This window comes from Eptesicus fuscus, chromosome 12, assembly GCF_027574615.1.
Source record: "Eptesicus fuscus isolate TK198812 chromosome 12, DD_ASM_mEF_20220401, whole genome shotgun sequence".
In the NCBI taxonomy this organism is placed as follows: domain Eukaryota; kingdom Metazoa; phylum Chordata; class Mammalia; order Chiroptera; family Vespertilionidae; genus Eptesicus; species Eptesicus fuscus.
In genome coordinates this window covers 59,587,535-59,610,898 of record NC_072484.1, presented here as the reverse complement: position 1 = coordinate 59,610,898, position 23,364 = coordinate 59,587,535, and the positions used below count along the sequence as shown (strand labels likewise).

The window sequence follows — 23,364 nt, the reverse complement described above, 5'->3', positions numbered from 1 at the left end:
AAAAGAGTAAAGAGTAGTAGAGGATATGAGAGGGAGAGAGGGAGGGGGAGTGAAAAGGAGGAGGAGGAGGAGGACACACAAAGAGACAGGTCAGGACAGATACTTGGCGGGGGGGAAAGGAGGGAGGAGGAATTGGTATTTATGCTGTCAAATTCAAATACGAAATTGAAAGATTTAGGTACATTCCTCAAAAACTTGCACATCTCTTTACTTGGAGAAAGAGATACTGAGGGAAAAAATCTGCAAAGATGATCATTAGGCTTTATATATTGTAAATGTACATATTTTTAAAAATATTGCTTTTTACAATTTGACAAAGAACAACTGCATTTTTAAGCAGCATATACAATGCTAGGCTTTCACTGACTTTGAGGCCCATTTGCCAGGACAGCACAAGACCTCTGCTTCTTGAGTACCTGGCCTTTCTTTTACCTGCGACCACACTTCCTGCCTCATTCCCATTCTCAATTCACCTGGGGCTGGGGCTTCTGCAGCAGGACTGGAAGGGAGAAGAGGAAGAGGACAGGAGGAAGAGCCACCCATCCCTGGCCACCTCCACCATCACAGAGGCACTGTCTTAGGCCCTCTCTGGAGCTGAGAACACCAAACAGTTTATGCAACTGTACATGAGGTAAAAATAAAAGACTCATTTTGATACCTAAAGCCCCAATGGGGAAGTGCCTATTTTATGTTTCCCTTCACGATCTAAGTGAAAGAAGAGAAAGGAGCCCCAAAAGATCTCTTTCCCTCCATGATCCTGTTACTATCTATCCAAAGTTTGAGGAACCCTAAAGAGGCCAGCTGTGCATTTTCTTGAGTAACTGGAAGATTTGGGAGAAGCCTACAGGCCCTTTGCTATTTTGTAGTTTTACAGGGAAGAGCAACAACCTTTGTCTGAGGTAGCTGGAAATAGAGGTGGAAAGGAGAACATGAAGCCCAATTCTCAGGACTCTCTCCTGATCATCTGGGAGATAACTGAAAAATGACCCAGGGAATTTAAACCAGCAGTGTACACCTTTTCTGGATAGACATCTTCGCCGGGAACCTGTGGCTGGAGCCCTTGCCTTAAGTTGTGGGCATCCCCTTTATTTATTTAATTACAGCTGTAGAAAATCTCACCATCCGGAATGACATAGGTTTCAGGTAGTTTGAAACATCACAGAACTCAAAACACACTTACTTCAAGGTATATCATTATATAGAAGATTCTAGAACTGTGCTATTCAATTCATTAGCTATTAGTCACATGTAACTATTTAGATTTAAGTCAATTAAGAGGAAATAAAAATAAAAATTCAGTTCCTTAGTCACACCAGCCATATTTCGAATGCTAGTGCCACATGTGAATGGGACTACCATATTGGACAGCACAGAAATAGATCATTTCTATCACTATAGCAAGTTCTACATGATAGTGCTACTCTAGGACATTCTTAGCACAAATGCAAAGGTTAACGAAGTATATGTGAGCTTCCCTGGCAACTAGCCAATGTGATTAATATATCTAAGGGAAGATATGACATAGACAACCTAAAGTAACTCAAATCGGAAACTGGCTTCAACCATGCTTGCTACCCATATCCTTGAAATTTATGTCATTATTGATATTATAATTACACAGATGAAAAACCTTTCTCAGATGACTAACTAACTTACCCAAGGAAATTTATTTGTAACTGCCGCAGAATATCAAGTTTCCTTTTATCTATATACTAATCACCCTCAAAGTTCTAAGAATCCCATCCTTATAGAACCTAATATAGGTAATGTGTCCAATAACTATTTTTTGCATCAATGATGATGCAATACAACATTGCAATGATGCAATGAATGAATGAATGAGTTGTAAGGCAGAGCTTACAATGAAACAAACATAGAAATAGGAGAACATGATTCACAGCCTCAGAAGTAAAAGTGTGGCCTTGGAACTCTCAGGTAAGGTGGAATTTCAACCAGCTATTCCTCATGACACATGTCATGCTTCCCTTATGCTTTTTATGAATCACCTGTCTCCTACTTAATTAATGCTCAGACCTTTCAATTGTTTACCTTTTTAACTTATTTGACCATAAAGGCTATCCTACTTCCTCTCCCACCCCCACCTCCATTTAAAACAAACCACCCAGACTTGCTTATAATACTGGAGCCACTTTACCAGGGCTCCTTTACCTGTTTCCACTCAGCACTTAGATTTAAGTAAAGGCTCCGTGTAGCCCATCCACAAAGACTTGCCCTGTTGCCAAAAAGTTATTCTATAACTTCAGTGAAGAAAGGAATACATTGAATGTTGAGGGAGATTGATGGATGAGATAAGGAATGATAGCTTACGTTTCAAATTTGTAAAATTTCAGACTGTGCTGTCTGCTTTAGTTTTCTTTAAAACCTAGAGGATGATACGTTTCCATGTTCCCCTCCTTCACCTTCTTCCCCAACCAAACCAAACCTTTTGAGCCATGTTCCTTACTTACAGGAGATTCGCTGACTCCAAAGATGTCTCTGACATCCCTGACAGACTGTTTGTTCTTTTTTCTCATGGTTTGAGTGTAAGTATTATATCTCTTTTTCACTGCAGCTGCTTGGGTTCGAGTCAATGTGGAGAGCAAGGCTTTGCCATCCTCCTCTTCGTCACCTGAGATCAGGGTTGATAAACCCACATCTTGCAACCACTCTGCTTCAAGTTCTCCTTCTGAAAAATAACATGACCGAGAAGAGGTTAGCACATTCTCTGTCTGATTGGATGAGGTGTATATCTGTAGGACTGTGCATATCTGTGAATAAGAAATATCAATAATCAAGATATTAAGACTGTCCTTTTTTCCCAAATTATACAAAAGGCCTATTAAAATTAATGAAAGATTTGTATTGTATTTTTTTAAATAAGCCAAATTTTAAAGTATTTTCTAGTACAATAAGGTTAATTGGCAGATTGAGTAAGGTTTTCTTTTCTTGGCCAGACAGTTAAATATAAGCTATATCTGAACAATCAATTCAAAAGAAGAAAAAATATGAATATTTAAACTAAAATAGTAATAGAAAAATAGGGGTTTAAACAGCATCCAAAAGGGCTTTTAATCACTCAAAGGCAGGTTCAAATCCCAATGCTACTATTTACCAGACACATGGATTTGTCCACCATCCAGAACTGAAATATCATTGCTGACATGTACACATAAGGAACTGTTTGACATTGAAATTTGGACTCAAAAGAACTGTTGGCCCAGAAATAAACTCACTACAGACTGATTCATTTGCCTCTCAGCATAACCATTATTGCTGTCTCATTTTCGGTTCTTATAAGTGTATTTCTAATATCACATAATCTCACTCATCTAGGGGAAATAATGAACAACATAAACTGATGAACAAAAACAGACCCGGAGACACGGAAGCATCAATCAGACTGTCAAACCTCAGAGGGAAGGTAGGGGAGGGTGGGGGTAAAGGGGAGAGATCAACCAAAGGACTTGTATGCATGCATATAAGCCTAACCAGTGGTCATGGACAACAGGGGGGTGAGGCATGTGTGGGGAGGGGTTTAGGATGGGAATGGGTGGATGAGGATAAATATGTGATACCTTAATCAATAAAGAAATTTAAAAAATATATCTTTTGGCTTCAGTGTGTTATTGGCAAAATAGAAGTAATAATAACAAAATTTTTACTCGGCTATGAGGATTGTTTTATCAACATAGTTATGATAAATGGTAAAAAACCTTGAACAGAGTATGTGGTTCAACAGTTATTTGTTCTCTTACTTTCTCCTTATTCTGAATATTAGTTAATCTTTCCATTTTTCAGAAGGCAATTAAAAAATGCAAAATTATTCATAATAAGAATCAATTGCTATTGTAAATTAGAGGTACAGAAATAATAAAGGATTCAGAATAACAACATCTTGTAACAGCAAGTCCACTGCACATACAATTTTGGGAGCTACGCTAAACAGGCATTCCTGAATGAGGTTTGTCTAAAGAGCAGATTAGACTGATTCGTAAATGCCTGTCAAAATATCGGTCTAGTAGTCTTAAACCATGCTTGCAGCACTGGTCTGTGAACAAAAGCCTGGAATGTGCTTCACAGCTCCAATATCTTAGTGAGGCAAATCTTCATTTTCTTTCTTGTTTTTATTGCTCGTTTGCTTTATAAACTGTCCTTTAACAGAAAATGCAAAGGTGAACCTAAGTTGTACCATTCTGTACTAACCCACCACATCAGTAAGGTTGTTAGTGAACCATATTAAAAAGGGAATCGCCTGGCAGGCGTAGCTCAGTGGTTGAACATCGACCTATGAACTAGGAGGTCATGGTTCAATTCTTGGTCAGGACACGTGCCTGGGTTGCAAGCTCAATCCTCAGTGTGGGTGTGCAGGAGGCAGCTGATCAATGATTCTCTCTCATCACTGATGTTTCTAACTCTCTCTCCTTCTCCCTTCCTCTCTGAAATCAATAAAAATATATGCATATTTTTAAAAGAAGCCACTTTGAGTCAGTCCAGTAGATATAAATCAGTGGAAACAGGTAGCTGATATGCTGAATTCTACTAAATTCATTTGTTAAACTACTAATGAAATGAGTTTTACCTGCTGACAGAACAAGAGAGAGCATACAAAGAAAGTAAGTCAGCACATAAGAAAAGGAAGCTCGCACTTACCATCCACAGGCTTGACCTCAGCTGGTGCCTGCTCTTCCTGCCCTCCCATGCTGTTCTCTTTAATGCTTTCTATTTCCCGCCAGAAATCCTCCATGGAGGCGCTGTCCATAGAGGCGCTGTCCACGGAGGCTTGTGAGTTGGAGCGGCTGAACGCAGGAGAATGTAGGGATTCATTGGAGAGCATCCTGTTAATTCTTCGGCAGCGAGGAATGGATTTTCTGAGGAAAGAATATCTGTGAATTAAAATCAGTCTCTTTTATGTCATAAATCACAAAATTCAATTTAGGTTTAAAGTCAGTGAAGAAATGAGGCTAGTGTGGAAGAGAGGGATTAGAGGGGGAAATCTCCACTCAGTGGTGGCCTTTTTTTAAAACCTTTTCTAATTCATAATGACTCTGTGGCCATTCAGCACTTACCGCAAAAACACTTTTTAAATGTTCACATATTCATAAAGTATAAAGTTATTTGCATTAGTCAAAATATACATAGTCTGTCTCTGTAAAGGATCTAAGATGATGACAGAGGAGGTAAAAGGTTGACTGCTCACACCTGTTAGGGTTGTCACAAAAAATAAACAAAAACAACAATGTTCATGAAAATGTGGAGAAACTGAAACCCCTGTGCATTGTTGGTAGGAATGTAAAATGGTATAGCTGTTGTAGAAAACAATATGGAGATTCCTAAAAATTTTGAACATAGAATTACTATATGATCCAGCAATTCTATTTCTGGGTAAAAGGACAAAAGAATTGAAAGCAGGGTCTCAAAGACATTTTTAGTATACCCATGTTCATAGCAGCATTATTCACAAAAGCCACAAGTTATAAACAACCCAAATAGCTGTCATTGAATGAATGGATAAACATAATATGGCATATAATACAAACAATTCAGCTTTAAAAAGGAAAGACATTCTGCTCCATGCTACAACATTAATGAAACTTGAAGACTTGATGCTAAGTGAAATAAGCCAGGCTCAATAAGACAAATACTAGAAACTCCACTTAGTTGAGATTCCTAGAGTAGCCAAATTCATAGAGGCAGAAAGTAGAATGGTAGTTTCCAGGGGCTTGGGGGAGGAGGGAATGGGTAGTTGCTTAATGAGTACCAAGTTTTATTTTCTCAAGATGAAATTAGTTCTGGAGTTGGATGGTGGAGATGGTTGTGCAACAATGTGAATGTACTTACTACAAGCTTAAAATAATTAAGATGGTAAATTTTATCTCATGTGTACTTTACCAGAATTTTTTTAATTGAAAAAAATTTTTATGTTGCCTTTTGAGATGAGATAGTGACAGAAAACAATATATAATATTTAATGGAAAACCCTTGCCCTAGACGATTTGGCTCAATGGATAGAGCGCCAGCCTATGGACTGAAGGATCCCGGGTTCGATTTTGGTCAAGGGTACATACCTCAGTTGCAGGCTCAATCCCTGCCCTGGTCAGGGTGCATGCAGAAGGCAACCAATCAATGTGTCTCTCTTATAACAATGTTTCTCTCTGTCTTTCTGTCTTCCACTCTCTCTGAAAATCAATGGAAAATATCCTCTGGTGAGGATTAAAAACAAAAACACACACACAAAAGAAAACCTATATTCGAAGGGGGAAGTGAGACATCAACCTGCAGCACAGAGACCCCTGGTCAGTTCAGGGAGAACAGAATCACCACCTGCATAGGTAGATGGATCCTACTGGGGTGAGGAGGCAAAGGGTATACTTAGAAGACATTATCATAAATCTGCTGAGGGCTGGGGGGACAGACATGAAATACAGACCTGAGCATCTGAGTAACATGCTGGTTTCATCTGAGACAATCCACCTAAAGAGTGCTTTAATTGCAATGATCAACTATTCTTTTTTGGCAAAGTACACAGACAGCGTTTTTTGGATAAGCACATTTGGAAGAGTTCTCACTTTTTTAATTAAGGATACAAATATTTCCTCCTTCATCACAGAGAGTAGGGACCATGACCTTCCATTTTTGAAGCATCACATACTAGTAATTGTGATCCTCGGGCTCATCCAACACTTCGATGAGCTTTAATCTGGCGTTGCATACCTCACCATATTAGGATAAATAGAGTCTAAGCTTTGTCAGCTGTTGGTATTTTTTTTTAATTTCATAACAATACCAGGAAAACGTTACATGAAAACATAATGCAAATGTATTACAGAGCAACTATTTTTGAGAAAAACACCATTAGGTTTAAGATTAGATTTTAAGTTCATGCTAACTACCATAACTTCAAAATGGCATTTAAAAATACATTTTATTATTGTATTTTCCTCAATTATCTTTTAAGGAATAAATTGTATTCTATTTTAATGATTACTGGAGATCTAGAACTTATTACTATCTACCTTTAATTAATATTTTACAATTCCTCTTTTTATCCCTTTTTAAAATAAATAAAAGGGATTTAAGAAACACAGTTAAAAATTACAATGTGTATTTTTTATACTAAACCTTGCTTGAAAAACAACAAAATTTAGACTCTGGAGAAAACTAAATTCAGACTGGGTAAAGAGCCTTAAATTTTAGAAATATATACTGAACTATTTATGAAAAATGATAAGATTTTATAAATTTGCTTCAAAATTAAAAAAATTTACAATTCCTCAATAATATAAATAAAATAACTTACAAGAGTATAATTCTCTCCTCTTTATATTACTGTTGTCATAATGTTGCTTCTTCACATGTATCCATTTTACAACAGTTATCATTGTTGTTTTTATTTAAAAGTTAATATTTTTAAAAATAAATAAGCAGTCTTTCTTGTGCTCTTAATCCTTCCTTCCTGTCCATGTATCCATAACAGATCATTTCCCTTTAGCTTTGAGAACTTCCTATAGCATTTCTTCTCTCTCTCCTTACCATTTCTTGCACTGTTGAATCTGCTGGTACAACAAATTCCATCAGGTTTCTTTCTGAATACATCTTTAATTCATTTTCATTTTTAATGAATATGTTCACTGGGCATAGAAATTTAGGCTGACAAGCTTTTTTTTGTTTGTTTTTAAAATCCTTTTAAAGATGTCATTCCATTGTCTTCTGGATTTTTGATACTGATAAGAAGACAATTACAATTCTTATTGATGTTCTTCTAAATTTTGATTTTTTCGGTAGCTGTTTTAAAGACATTTTCTCTTTCTTTTTTACTCTTAGCAGTTTAAGTATGATATGCCTAGATTGTGGTTTTCTTTACATTTAGTCTGCTTTAAGTTTACTGAGCTTGTAGAACCTCTCGTCAATTTTGGTATTCCATTTTCTCTTCAAATATGTCTTCCATCCTATTCTCTCTCCTCTTTCTCTGGAACTCCAAAAATAGGACTGTTGGGCCATTTGATATTGTCCCAAATATCCCTCACAATCAGCTTTGCCTTTTCCCCCACCCATTTTTTGTATTTCTGTTTAGAGATTTTTCTATTGCCCTGCTTTCTGGCTCACTTTTCATTTCTTCCATGTGTCCAGTCTGCTGAGTCCATCCAATGAATGCTTCAATTCTGATTTTGTGGGTTTTTTTACATCATGAATGTCCAATCCGTTCTTTTGAGAGATTCTATTTCTATGTTGACATTACTCATCTTTTTATCCTTTTTTCCTTTAATTTATTTAACATATTTGTTAGTATTTGAAAGTTCTTGTCTCTTAATGTCAACATCTGTGCCATCAGTGTGTCTGCTAATATTAAAATATAGTCAATTAATTGTCCATGGGTCACATTTTTTCCCCATTGCAAATTACAACTTTGTGTTGTATGGAGACATTGTTTTTAAAAGAACTCTAGAATACCGGAGTTAATCATAATTTCCTCCAGAAACACAAGCCTTTTCCTCTGTCTGATAGTTGAAGTGAAGCACAGATTACCTCAACCCAACCAGCAGTTGAGTTGGGTCTGGGCTGAGTTTTAGGTCACCTTCAAGGGGGAGATCTGTCCTGTCTGTATTATAGGTCCCTCCTGCTCGGAGGACTTTGGGATAAATGCCACGGGACTACAGAAATCTCTCTCTGCTTTAGAGCTCAGCCCCCAGCCTCCTGGGTTGCTGCACACCCAGCGCAAAAATCCCAAGGGGGAGAACTATCAGGTGTGGAGAACTGGCTCTGCATTTGGTACTTCTACAAATTCCAAACAGTTGAGCCAGTGCAGGCAGCCATTAACAACTCCATTGGTGCCTCCTCACCCTAGTAGAGTCCCTCTACCTATGCGGGTGTGATCTTATGCCTAGCAGTGCACAGACTCAGGGAGAGATACATTCCATGGAGGGAAGTGACCACTAGGCTCTGCTCAGCTAGGAAAGCTCTCCTCCCCGCCCCCCATGGAATTTACCTCCTTTAGACTTCTTTGTGTCCACACCTCTTCATTCAAGTTTTTATTTAAAAAACAAACAAACACATGATTTTAACGTTTATCCTTCTTTCTCTACTTGTTACAGTGGGAAAGTTAGTCTGCCACAACCTAATCTATGCCTTAACTAGAAGTGAAACTCCCAGAGAATACTATAAATATTTTGTTTAACTCCCACACAACACTTTAACCTTTTGCACTCGGATGTCGAGATAAAAATTACTCTTTGAATGTATCAATAATTTGAAATACAAAAAATCCAAATAAATAAGTTTGTATGAAAAGAAACTCCAGTTTTTTATTCTACTGCCGCGCTTTGTAAAATCTGGGGTATTTAAAAAATTAAATCCCGAGTAGAATAAAGGAATTGAGAAAAAAGCAAGCGAGTGCAAAGGGTTAAAAAATGATAATTTTTGAAAATTGTATTTGCTTACATAACACTTGCTCTGTCTAACCACAAGTTTAACTGTTCTGTGTATTTTTGAAAGAATATTTTAACCGATATATTTCTTTTTAAAAAATACATGTTTTTATTGATTTCAAAGAGGAAGGGAGAGGGAGAGAGACAAAAACATCAATGATGAGAGAGAATCACAATCGGCTGCCTCCTGCACACCCCTCACTGGGACCAAGCCTGAAACCTGGGCACGAGCCCTGACCAGGAATGGAACCATGACATCCTGGTTCATAGGTCAATACTCAACCACTGAGCCACACTTCTTGCCAAGAAATTATTACTCTATGGATTTTACCTCTTATTTTATAGAGAATATCACATATAACAAGTTACTGTCATGCACATTTCATTAACCCCATTTGATACTTACATTAAGTAGCCAAAGCAAGTATTAAACATCTCATTATACAATGAAAGAAACAGTTACCTAGACTAAAGTGGGGACACACACCTTCCCATTCCAACTACAATAAAATGCCAAGTCTGTGACTTCATGGCTCAGCATGTTCTGTGCTGGAACTTCTTCTGCAGTCTTTTTTTTTTTTTTTTAAATTTGGCCATCTATTTATTTATTTTTAATTTCTTTATTGATTAAAGTATTACATATATGTCCTTAGCCCCCCATTGCCCCAAACTAGGATGCTAATCTTTTCTCAGTTCCCAAAAAGCCAAGCTCTTTCTTCTCTTAAGACATTTTCTCTTACTGTATTTTTTTTTGGTTGTTGTTTTGTTTTGTTTTTGTTTTATTCTGCCTGAAACATTCTCCTTCAATCTCATAGCAAGATACCTCTCATCACTCAGCTCCCAACCTGAATGTCACCTCTCATGGGATACTTTCCTGGCCACGCTCACATACCATTCCTCCAGCTATCCACCATCTCAGCTCTCTACATTTCCTTCTTCGTATTTATCAACCATATATAATTAATTTATTCACTTATTGAAATTTTTAGAACTATTTCCCTCACTAGAATATAGAGGAAAATGCCTGTCCTATTTGAACAGTGTCTGGCAAATATCAGGAACTCAGAAATATTTGCTGAACGAATGACTAGTGTGGGCCATGAGAAAGAAGATACCTATTAAAAAGGTCTCTAGGTGGCTAACTGAGCACACATTTAAAAAACACACAACACAGCCATTTCTACAGAGGAGCCTCTCATTCAAGCTGCACTTCAGGGAGAAGCCTGAACTGAACTACCTGCCTCTGCACTGAACTACCTGCCTGCACTGTGTTCCTGCCATTGGAGCCAGCGCTTACAAAGGAGTTCCTGGAATCCTAGACTGAGTCTTTCCCTACCCAATCGGAGCTGTGCAGCTATATCTCCATCAGATTTTTCACCAACCAATCGGAGCAACTCCTTTATAACCAATCAGGTCAGTGCCTTTTGGACCAATCAAACTAGAAGAATGTGGAGTTTTCATTTACATGAGGACAGACCAATCGGGGACTAGGGGTGGGGATTTCTGTCTATATAAGTTAGCTCCCCTCTGGCTTTTGAGAGTGAACTTTCCCTCTCCACCAAAGACTTCAGACTTCATTGCCCTGGCTGGAGACAAAACACCAAAGATGTCTTGCTGAACCACAGCAGGACAGACCAGTGCAGGGAAGAGCAGACCTGAGAAGAGCAGATGAGACTCAGTGCAGGGCAGAGCAGAACTGTCTTGCAGGAGAGGGGCCTGACCTCAGGGCCACCCTGCCCAGGGCTGCCTCACCCCAGGGCCTCCTAACAGCTGTTCTGTTTTCACAGCCCTGCTGTATCACAACTGAGCTGTCCCATAGCCCTGTTGTTTTCACAGCCCTACTCTGCTACAATTGAGCTGTTGCACTGAACAAAGTTTCCTCTTCAACACACTCCAAACTGGGGATTCCTATTGGTGTTGAATTGATGCCAATGACCTTTAGTTGACCCTAGAGATAGAGGAGCCAGGATTTAAATTCAAACCTTTTCCATGTTGTCCAAATGTCTTCCCTACAGTAATCTTTTTTAATTTCGAAAGTCCCTTCAGATATTTGTGTATCTGCATAGAGCTATACATATTTTTATCCCAGAGAAGGAATATAATATAGAGATTTAGAGGGAAAACTCTGAGGCAAACCGGTCCAGGTTTAAATACAGGCTCTGCCACTTCCAAGATCTATGACCTGGAACATGCTATTGAATCTCTGTGCCTCCATTTCTTAATCGATAAAATACAAATGCAAAGTGGTTGTTGCGAGGTAGTTTTATTTACTTGCAGCAAGGAGACATATTCAAAGCTGTCTCCCCAAAGGGAGGCTTAGCCTTTGCTTATATACACTATTTAGTCAATTACATATTGATTTCTTCTTTGCAGTTGACTCACTTATTTGGTTGAGTTCCTGTCAAGAGCTTCCTGTTTCCATCTGCATCTACAAAATACTGTGCTACATTTTAATGTTTAGCAAGAATAGCATTTAGTAATAACATTTAGAACTGGTCAGACCTTGAGAGCCTTGTCCATTCTAACAGAAATATTAATCAGCCCTGGCTGGTGTTTCTCAGTGGTTAGAGCACTGGCATTCACACTGGAGGGTCGCTAGTTTGATTCCTGGTCAAGGACATGTACCTGGGTTGCAGTTTCAATCCCTGCTCCCTGTAGGTATGTGTATGGGATGCAACCAATTTATTGGTCTCTTTCACATCAATACTTCTCTCTCTTCTCTCTCTCTCTCCACCCCCCCCTCCTTTCCACTCTCTCTAAAAATCAATGGAAAAAATATCCTCATTCCTCATGTGAGAATTAATATATATCTATATATATCTATATCTATATCTATATCTATATATATATATATATATATATATTAATCATATACTATACTTAATGAAGTTATTATAAGGATTAAGTGAGTTAATATACTTAAAATGCATGGCATATAGTAAACCCATGGGTTAAGTGATAGCTATATTTGCTATCATGTTCATAGCTAGATTTAGGATCAGGCTATAACAGGTGCTGGAATATCTCAAGGGCACTAACATATGACTAGAATGTAAAGAGATAAACAAAACTAGATCAATCGGAACTCCTCTCTGACCCAACATCATTCTCAAGGCTTGTTTGCCCAACTCCTTTAGGCCAATGTGGACATAGGACACAATTCTGGCCAAAGTCACATAAGAACTATTCCTCTCCATGGTTTCAGCAAAATCATATTTTTCTTGATATAGGTGCTATTCCCTTTTCTTTCTCCTTCTCCTTTATTAAAATGTGAACAAAATGACTGGTGCATCAGCAGCCATCTTGCAACCATGAGATAAAAACCAAGAAAATTACAGTTATCAGCCTTAAGTCTCAGAAATAATGTGAAATGTTGCCTATCTCTGTACTTCCAAAAATGTGAGAAAATAAACTCTTGTTTTTAAAAACTAATCTTTGTTGTTGCTATTGTTACTTGCAGCCAAAATCGTTCTTAACTGATATAATTGGAAAAAATATTTTAAGTCATTTGGGGTGAGGTGACATAAGATACCCTCTCTTACCACACTAAGAGGAATATTTAAGCAAAACTAAACAGTCAATAATAACCTGCTTCCCAAAGGAAGGTGAGGTCTAATGTAATGCTTTTTTATTTTATAGACTGCCCAATTATGTGCCTAACCCCAGGTCTTGGTCTGGCCTTGATCCCTATACTACAGAGTTAAGCTTCATGGTGAAGACATACCTGTCTAAACATACAGGAAATATATTCACATTGTTCTCCAATCTAACATATTCCAAAGTTTTAGGAAGAATACACCTAAAACCAATGGTTTCCCCTTCCCTTTCTGAAAGAAGATAAGAACATAATCTTCATCGCCAGTGTCTTTGAATGATGCTGGTGCCAGCACAGAGTGGAATGTCTTAGGTACTGACTAGCAGGGCTCTTGCAAGATAAAGCACTTGATCTCTGAAAAAGGCCTGGGCACAGCCCCACTAATACAGCTGTTTGCCTTCTTAGCTTCCTCAGGAGGCCATTCAGATAAAGTAAGAGGACAAATCCTTTGTTTTTATGCTCTGGCTTCTCAGGAATCTTTGGATTCTAACATGCATATAAACAAGCTTAACTTGGATGTCTTGCAAAACACTTGAAAGGCAATGGCGATAAAAGGAAGTTATAGTGTCAGAGTAATAGAAGCCAGGACAGAGAGGAGAGGAGGTTCCCACTTTCTTTCTCAGGCTCTGTGCTCTGCCTTTCACTATCATTCTGGCGTCCTCTCGTGCTCATCCTGCCACTCGCCATCCCAGTTTTCTGTTCCTTTCCTGGCTTGCCTCACCCTCTTAAGGAACAGGAGAAAGCTGGTGAAGCCATTCCATCTGGAGGTAAACCAGGTATGCCTCTGTTGGCAGTAAAGGATACAGAAAAATGTGTTTGTAGATTAGGGGGAGGCTTAAAACAGCAAAATCTCAGTCATTCAACAAGGAATATTCTAAGTGGTTTTAAAAGCTGGAGTGTTTTGTTTTTTTGACCAATTGAAGTTCACATCAGCAGTTAAATTCTTATGGATTTATGTATCACCCTGAGTACAAGCACTTTGCTAGAAATGGGGAATGCTGTGATGAAGGATGAACGAAAGAACAATTTCAAACCATTATACATTCAAACCCAGTGATTTACAAAGGAGAAGGCTCAAACCGGGCAGCAAGCTCTTTTGTAAAAGAAAATGACAGGATCTTTTCCTGGGGCTGGGGAGAGGACAGCATGTTTTTCTGTACTTCTAGCTATGAGAGCAAAGCAACTACATCTGCTTGACTCAAAGTAATCTATGCTATATTCAGTTTACTGATCTACCAAAGAAAATGAGATTAACTATATAAACATTAATGAGAAAATGAAATCAATGTTTGTATAGTTATCACATAATTAAAATATACTGATTATATGGATACACACACACACACACACACACACACACACACACACACACACACACACTGAGTGGCCAGATTATTATGATATCTACATATTAGAGGCCTGGTGCATGAATTCGTGCATGGGTGGGGTCCGGCCAGCCTGGCCAGGGGGAGGGGACATGGGCAGTTGGCCTGCCTGCCTGCTGGTCGAACTCCTGGTCGAGGAGACAATTTGCATATTAGCCTTTTATTATATAGGATATACACTGAGTTGCCAGATTATTATGCGTTCAGAGATCATAATAATCTGCCCACTCAGTGTATATGTATGCCAAAATCAAAATATGATCTGTTTCTTAAATTCTCCCTACTTTGCCTGAAGGGAGGGGTAATGGAGAGTGGACCCTAATGGATATAGAGTTGCTTTTTGGAGATGAACATGTTCAGGAATTAGTGGTGATGGTATCACAACTTTGTGAATATACTAAAATAAATAAATAAATAAACCAACTGAATTATACACTTTAAAAGAGTGAACTTGATATTATGGGAATTATATCTCAAAAAAATACTATATTGGAAAAAATGCCATTTGAAATTTTTTTAAAGATTTTGATAACAGTGGTAAGGAAGTAGAACAATAGAAATTCTCAATCATTGCTGGTGGGGATGCAAAATGGTACAGCTACTTTTGAAGACAGTTTGGCGGTTTCATTCAAAATGAAACATACCCTTCTCATACAATTCAGCAATTTATCCAAAGGATTTAAAAGCTTAGGTCCTCGTGAAAAACCTGTACCCAATGTTTAAAACAGCTTTATTCATAGTTGGCAAAACCAGGAAGCAATTCAGATGTTCTTGCCCTGGCAGGTGTTGCTCAGTGCTAAGAGCGCTGGCCCTTGCACCAAAGAGTCTCTGGTTTGATTCCAGGTCAAGGGCACATACCTGGGTTACGGGTTTGCTTCTCACCCCAGGTCGGGACATGTGCAGGAAGCAACCAGTCAATGTGTCTCTCTCACATCGGTGTTTCTCCCTCTCTCTCTCTCTCCCCCCCCCCACTCCCTTCCACTCTCTCTGAAAAGCAATAGAAAAAATATTCTCAAGTGAAGATTAACAAAAACAAAATAAAACAATAAGAAGATGTTCTTCAGTAGGTGAATGGATAAACTCTGGTTCAATAAAGTTAATAAGCCTCTATCCAGATATATTAAGGAAAAAAAGAGAGACAACACAAATTAGCAATATCAGGATGGAAAGAGGTTACATCACTACACATTTGACAGATATCTATAATAATAACAGCATAATATGCAAATTGACTGAATGGCCAAACAGCGGAATGACCGACCATCCAACCATCCAGATGACATGCTATGACACCCACTGGTGCCAGGCCAGTCAAGGCAGGTGTGATGCGATTGGTCAAGGGCCCAGCCATCACCCCATGATCACCCTGCAGAGGGAGGCCCAGGCCACCAGCCAGCAGGGTGATCAATCGGAGGGTGGCCCGGGCCACTGACCAGCAGGCTGCAGTGGGTAGCCTGGGCCTCCCTCAGCGGGAGCCATCGATCACAGAGCCCCAGCCAGGTGGGCAGGGCCTACCTCTTTGGGGCAATTGATTGCGGAGCCCCAGCTGGATGGGCAGGGCCTCCCTCTGCGGTGCAATCAATCGCAGGTCTCTGGACTGTGAGAGGGTACAGGCTGGGCTGAGGGACCCAACCCCTTGAGTGTAAGAATTTCGTGCACCAGGCCTCTAGTTAAAATATAATATAGGGATATTATAAACTTTATGCCAATAAGTCCAACAACTTAGGTGTAAAGGACAAATTTCTTATAAGATAGAACCTACCAAAGCTCACTCAAGAAGAAATAGGTAACCTGAGTAGTGCTCTATCTATTAAAGAAATTGAATTTGCAGTTAAACACCCTGTCAGAGGAATACTTCAAACGCAGATTGCTTCACCAAACATTTAAAGGAGAGATAATACCAATTCTATATAAACTTTTCCAGAAAATCAAAGAGGTGGAAACATTTACTAGCTAATATATGAGTCTACCATTACCTGAATACCAGAAAGAGATAGCTACCATAAGAAAGGAAAAGCACCACCAATGCCCCCCATGTATGTAGATGCAAACATTCTTAACACATTTTAGCCAATCAAATCCAAGAATACATAAAAAGGATAAAACATCATAACCAAGTGAGTTTATTCTGGGACAGCAAGGATGATTTAACATTTGAAAATTGTTGATTCATTTAAGTCATCAAAGTCATCATTGTTTAAGTCATATATTAGCAATAAAAACCACACGATTGCCACAACAGATACAGAAAATGTTATTTGACAAAATCCAGCATCCATGTAAAACAAAACAGAACAATCCTCCTAGAAAATTAGTAATAGAAAAGAATTACCTCCACTTGTAAAGGGCATCTAAGAAAAAAAAGATCAGCTAATATTATATTTAATGGTAAACGACTGAATGCTTTCCCCCTAAGCTCAAGAACAGGACTTGAATAACTGCACTCATCACTTTTATGCAACATCGTAGTGGAGATTCTAACCAGTGCAATCAGGCAAGAAAAAGACAAAAAAGGCAACCAGATTGGAAAGAAAGAATTAAGGTATCTTTATATGCAGATATGATCATCTATGTAGAAAATCCTATACAATCTAGGAAAAAACTACTAAAACTAATAAATAAGTTCAGCAAGGTTGAAGATAAAGATCAATATATAAAATATCAATATACAAAAGCAGTTGCATTTCTACATACTAACAGTGAACACTTAGAAGTCAACATTTAAAAGAAATACCATTCACAATAGCATTAAAAATGTGAACTATTTAGGAGAATTAATCTGACAAAAGATGGGCAAGACCTGTATACTGAAAACTAAAAACATTGCTGAGAGAAATTAAAGAAGGCCTAAATAAAGAGAGATATGTAACTTGTTCATGGATTGGAAGATTCAACACTTTATCAATTCTCAAAAATTCAATTCTCCCCATACTGATCTATAGATTTAATATGATCCTAATAAAAAGCCCAGCAAGCTTTCTTTTTAGAAGCTGAGAGGTTTTCTAAAGTTCATATAGAAATACAAAGAACCTAGAACATCCAAAACAAATGTGAAAGAAAAAGAAAATCAGAATACATATCTAAATTCAAGACTTATTATAAAGCTACAAGAGAAAGCAATACAGTACTGTAATCAAATAGACACACAAATCAATGAAATAAAATACAGTCCAAAAATATATCCACACATATGTTGTCAACTGGTTTCAACAAGGGTGCAAAGGCAATTCAGTGAGGAAATAATATTTTCAATAAATAGTGTTGGAACAACTGAATATCAATATGCAAAAATAATAATAGTAAATGAACGTCAGACCACATAAAAATTAACTGAAAATGGATCACAGATCTAAATGTAAAACCTAAAACCTCTTAAAATTTCTAGGAGAAAATTTTTATGACTTTGTGTTAGGTGAAGATTTCAAAGATAAGACACAAAAGGCATGGTCTGTAAAATAAAACATTTATAAAATGGATTTAAAACCTGCTCTTCAAAGACACCATTAAAAGAATGAAAACGTAAGTCATACTGCAAATCATGTATCTGATAAGGCACTTGTATCTATAATAATAAAAGCATAATATGTTAATTAGACCAGAAGTCCTTCTGAACGACCTTCTGGACAAAGCCAGGGCTGCCAGGGAAGCCCGGGTCCTGGGTACCAGAGAAAAGCCAGTGCTGGCAGCCAGGGGAAGGAAGGCCTACTCTTGCACGAATTTTGTGCATCAGGCCTCTAGTATGGAATATTTTAAGAACTTTCAAATTCCATAATAATGAAACCTGACTTTTTAAAATGGGCTATTTGAACACTTCACCAAAAAAATAAAACTGATTGGGGAAAAAAGATGAAGTATAAACTAAGAATGAAAGTAAGTACCACTTTCTCTAAGATACTGTCCCTGTTCTTACCACATGAAAATGATCTGCCAAAGTATGCCATTTACCATCATGTATTACATGGACTTGAAGATATGACTCATCTCAACTATTCGATTTTAAACTACTTGAAATTAGAAATTATAAGATTTATTTTGACATCTCTCAGACTATCATTGATCCTGGCATGATGCCTGCTTCACATGAGTAAATACTAAATGCATAAAGATGAATGAATGGTCGGTATAGATAGATCCTTTCTTTCTTTTTTAAACAAACATATTTTTATTGATTTCAGAGAGGAAGGAAGAGAGAGATAGAAACATCAATGATGAGAGAGAATCATTGATTGGCTGCCTCCTGCATGCCCCCTACTGGGGATCGAGCCCACAACCCGAGCATGTGCCCTTGACCAGACTCGAACCTGAGACCCCTTAGTCCACAGGCCGACACTCTATCCACTGAGCCAAACCAGGTAGGGTAATAGATCCTTTCTTAAGTGACTGTTGTATCAAAAAACATGTTTCAGAAAATGATTTTATAGGTTTAATAATTTTATAATTTCTTTTTAATGTTGTAGAAAAATTTGAATTTTATTAAACAAAATAAAAATCTATCTTCTTCCTCCTTCCAAATTTAATGATTTTCCTTTAAATGCAAGTTTTCACTAAACACAACACACACACACACACACACACACACACACACACACAAACCCAAACAAAAAAACCCCAACAACTTGTTTTTAAAAACCTGAAGTTAATAACTGTTCTCTAATTTCCTTTCTCTCACAGAACTCCAAATTGTGGAAATTGGTTCCAGGCAGTGCCAGCTCCAAAAAGATAACAGAGGTATGCTATTTTGGAAAAGAAAAGGAAACAGAAGACTAGAGAGAGGGAGAGAGGGAGGGGGGAGAAATACCACATAATCTTTTATGGAAATCCAGAGTCCTTAAGTTGTATGCACTGTCCCAGAGACAACTGCCTGGGCGTCTGGCCTCAGACAGCACTCGGAAGCAAGGGCAGACAGATGCCTGGCGAGGAGAGCTCCGGAAGGCAGGGATCTGTGACTTGACAGCCATCTTTTATTTTCCTTTTCTCAAAGTGACACAGAACAAACTCCAAAAAGCATCAAAGGGATTTAGGCTATTTTCCATTTCTAAAATCTTGCTTCAGGTGGGGCACAAGGCCATCTTCCACAAAGGACAGATTTTGAAAGTGGATACATCTTGCCACCAAAAGTTAACCTTGCACAACACCTGCAGGGTAGCAAACAAACAGGCAGAGACCAATCAGGCACCCAAAGCCTATTTACTTTCAAAAAATATTTATTGGACACAGAAACATAAAAAATTTTCCCCTCTGGTGAGCTCTTAAGTCTGCCTAGATAAACCTTATCTTAAGGCCATCATCAGTTTCCAGAACTCTCTACCAACCAGCCACCCTGGCTAATGTTTGTTTCTCATTTTCCATGTGTTATTTAATTAAAACTTTTAAATTACTTTTGAATGAAATATAAAATCACAGAAGTGTGTGTGTGTGTGTGTGTGTGTGTGTGTGTGTGTGTGTGTGAGAGAGAGAAAAGGAAAAGGAAACACAAATAGGCATTATACTGACAAGGGACTATGTCCCTTTTTATTTCCAAAGGTCTGGTAGACTTTTTGTTAAATAAGTAAACTTGGAAATCTCATTATTTATAAGGCCTATAGGATGTTGTAGTGAGGTATTTTTGGAAAAAGAAAACTGAGTTGAACTTAACAGAATTCAGAGGGGAAAAAGAGAGAGAGAGACAGATTAATCTTAAAAAGAGTTCAGTGACTTGGTTACCCACTGAATTTCTTTGCCTGCATGAACACCTAACTTTTTCTGAATAAATGACTAACATGTTGATTATAAAATGTTGTATTCAAGTAACTGGATACTGATTTAGAATAAGGAAGATCTGAGTATCTTTGAAGGCAAAGGGCAAAAAGTTTTTTGAAAAGGAGAGACTGATTTGGAGGTATGGAGTATGGGGATACCAAGCAGGGCTGCCAAGAGAGTGGGAAGGTAGAGGTTCAAACTTAGCAGAAGTCGTTTTACCAGTCTGGAATAAAGAGAGGGAAGGTGAATATTTGTAATAGAAAAAGGCAAGCCTCATGTGCTCTTGATATTCTCCGAAAAAAATGCATCCCTGGTAGGTGTTTCTCAGTGGTCAGAGCATCAGCCTGTGCACCAAAGGGTGGCAGGTTCGATTCCTAGTCAAAGGCAGGTACCTGGGTTGCAGGTTCCATCCCTAGCCTGGTTGGGGCATGTGCGGGAGGCAACCAATCGATGTGTCTCTGAAATCGATGACTCGTTCTTTCTCTCTCTCTCCCTATCCCCCTCCCTCCCTTACACTCTCTCTAAAAATCCATGAAAAAGATATCCTCGGGTGAGGACTAACAACAACAAAATGTAGATATGCATGTGTGTGCTTCCTCTGTTACCATCTACTGAGGCCTGTCCAGTGAGTCCTGTCCAGGAGACCTGCTGGCTGTCTACTAGGGCCTGCTGCTCTTGGTGGGTGCCTGGACCTTTCTAAGAGTTATGAATTATCTCTAACATGACCCTGACATGCTGTATATGGTTTATTGAGCATTTCTATCCATCCATTTACCTGACTGTCCAAGTATAGGAAAAGCCTATAGGCCTTAGATATAACAATCTGGCTTTGCCACCTGCTATAATTTGAATTTAGAGTCCAATGTGACACATGAAGTGTAATGGTGTAACTTTACTTGGCTACTAGTATATGTTTTCAAACCTTCCTTAGGATGTCCCAGGCTGTGGCCTGGATACCACATGTGCTTAGGGAGGTCCAACCTCTCAATGTCTGGTCACCCTTTTTGTAAATGGGAACTAGGCCCCCAAATGCCTCCTTTCACCTTTAGGGCTGGGCTATACCAAACTAGCCCGATAAGCAGGTGGCAGGTGACCTGGAGCTGGAGTCAGTGAACTACCGGGGACAAATCCAGTCTGCACTGGCCTTTTGAAAAGCCGGCTTTACAGACATACAGCCACCTCCACTTGTGTAAGTACAGCCCACGGGCACACTCAGGGTGCAGTGACAGAGCAGGATAGATGTAACAGATATCATGGGCCACAAAGCAGGAAGTATGTACATGCTTGTTACAGGAAGTTTGCTGACTCCTGGCCCACAGAAAAAGAACATGGGAGTGGGCTGCTGCTGTGTGCCTACGTACAACACATCTAGAGAAATCCACTCCCTCCTCCAGATCAAGGGGACATACTGTTTCCTGAAGAGCCAGGACTGTTAGAACAACAGCCTCCCCATTCCTCCACCTGGACCACTAGGAAGCTCTAAGACTCGACACTCCTTGCTGGGCTGCAGGAAGAATGGAGGCTCATTCAGAACTTGCTGGTGCTATTTTCATACCCTGAGCCTGAGTCTTTGTATAAAGGTCACTCCTTCAGAGAGAACAATGCTCTCTGAGTCCTCCTCCCAGGCTTAGAAAATTAGCCTTTGATAGAACAAATGTGCAGGAGAACACTCTAATGGCAATCTGTGAAAATAAAGTTCCAGTGTTTCAGTTGACTTCTCCAGAAAGTTTAACAGCATTTAATCTTCCTTCATGCACCTAAGAAAAACTGTAATCGAAAAATTAAATTGATCATGTGATTTTTAAAATTCCAAGGTTCAAGATTTGTTGAGGGAACAAAACGCAAGATCTGAAATAAAGGCTTTAGACCCTTTAGTGAATTTAAATAATGTACAAGAAAAACGGAAAACCACTGGGAATTTTAATATCACAAGTTAAGATAATGCACTTTAAAAACAAAAATATTGGAGCATAGCTATGTCCTGCGAGGCACAAAACAGCAACGTGATGTCAACAGACAGGGAAGGATCAAGTTCCCCCTGCAGGGAAGGATCCAGAACCCTCTGCAACTCTCGGGAATGTTGCCCCATTTTCCTATTACATGCCAAAGATCAATGAGCTGATTTTAAAAAGTGACAATTTCTCTAATATTTCTGAAGTCAGGATGAAACATTAATAAAAAAAACCACTGCAATTTTCACTTACTGCATTATGAAGAAAAAAATGGATTCAAACAAAACTAGTTAGACTATTATGAAGCTGAGTAAGTGGGGAGGATCAGAGGGAATTAGGAGAAGATTGTTTATCATGTGGAGTGAGATATGCTGTAGAAAACATAGAACCAACTTGGCAGCTATTTTAAGCACAATTTTCTGTGTATCTATTTTACAATGCCATAAATCTGGAATTGCACATCACACACATTCTCTCAAAGGAAATATTATTGAACACTCAGTGGGAAAACAACTTAATAGTGTTTATCTGATATTCCTATTTTCCCTAACTGAAAATGAATAAAGAATCAATATTAATTTTATAATTGTACAGAATTTACAAAGTATAACCTCTCTCTCCCCTTCATATCCATTGCATGAATGATTGAACAGAGCCTTGAGCAAGTAATCCAACATACTCTCATACTGATTAATGATTTTGGGTGTAAAATTTTCCAATTATATTGTGAATTACATTTTCTGATATCCTTCTTGATTACCCTTAACCTTCATTTGGAAGCCAATATACATCCTTCACGGTTGAAAACAAACAAACCTATCATCTTTTAAATGCCACTGTCAAGAAACACATACTGTGTTTTACAATTCACAATATGGCTTCGCATAAAACTGAGGTGGGGAAAGAAAGGAGAGTAGGAAAAGACATTTAAACAGTTTCTTAAAAATCACTACAGTTCCTATTCTCTTTCACTGAGAAATAACCTTCAGAGGTCTAAATTTAATTTTCTTCTAGACCTTTTCTATCTACTCCAATTTTGTTCATTTCTTTTGGGCATGGGAAAATATGAAGAGGGAAAAATAAACATTAAGATATATATCTATCTATATCTATATCTATATATCTATATCTATATATCTATATCTAGATATCTATATCTATATCTAGACATATATAGATATAGATATAGATATAGATATAGATATAGATATAGATGATATAGATATAGATGATATAGATATAGATATAGATCTAGATATAGATATAGATAT

At 38.2% G+C, this 23,364-nt stretch overlaps 1 protein-coding gene across 1 annotated transcript in view; it reads right to left on the bottom strand.

The window, feature by feature from the left end:
- ARHGAP28 (Rho GTPase activating protein 28) overlaps nt 1–23,364 on the bottom strand; it is a 145,391-nt gene that overhangs the window by 62,009 nt on the left and 60,018 nt on the right. The window contains exons 2-3 of the mRNA XM_028139184.2: nt 4,651–4,868; nt 2,469–2,686 (exon numbers count right to left, since the gene is read on the bottom strand). Of these exons, the coding sequence (XP_027994985.2) occupies nt 2,469–2,686; nt 4,651–4,868 (436 nt within the window). The remainder of the gene's footprint in view (nt 1–2,468; nt 2,687–4,650; nt 4,869–23,364) is intronic.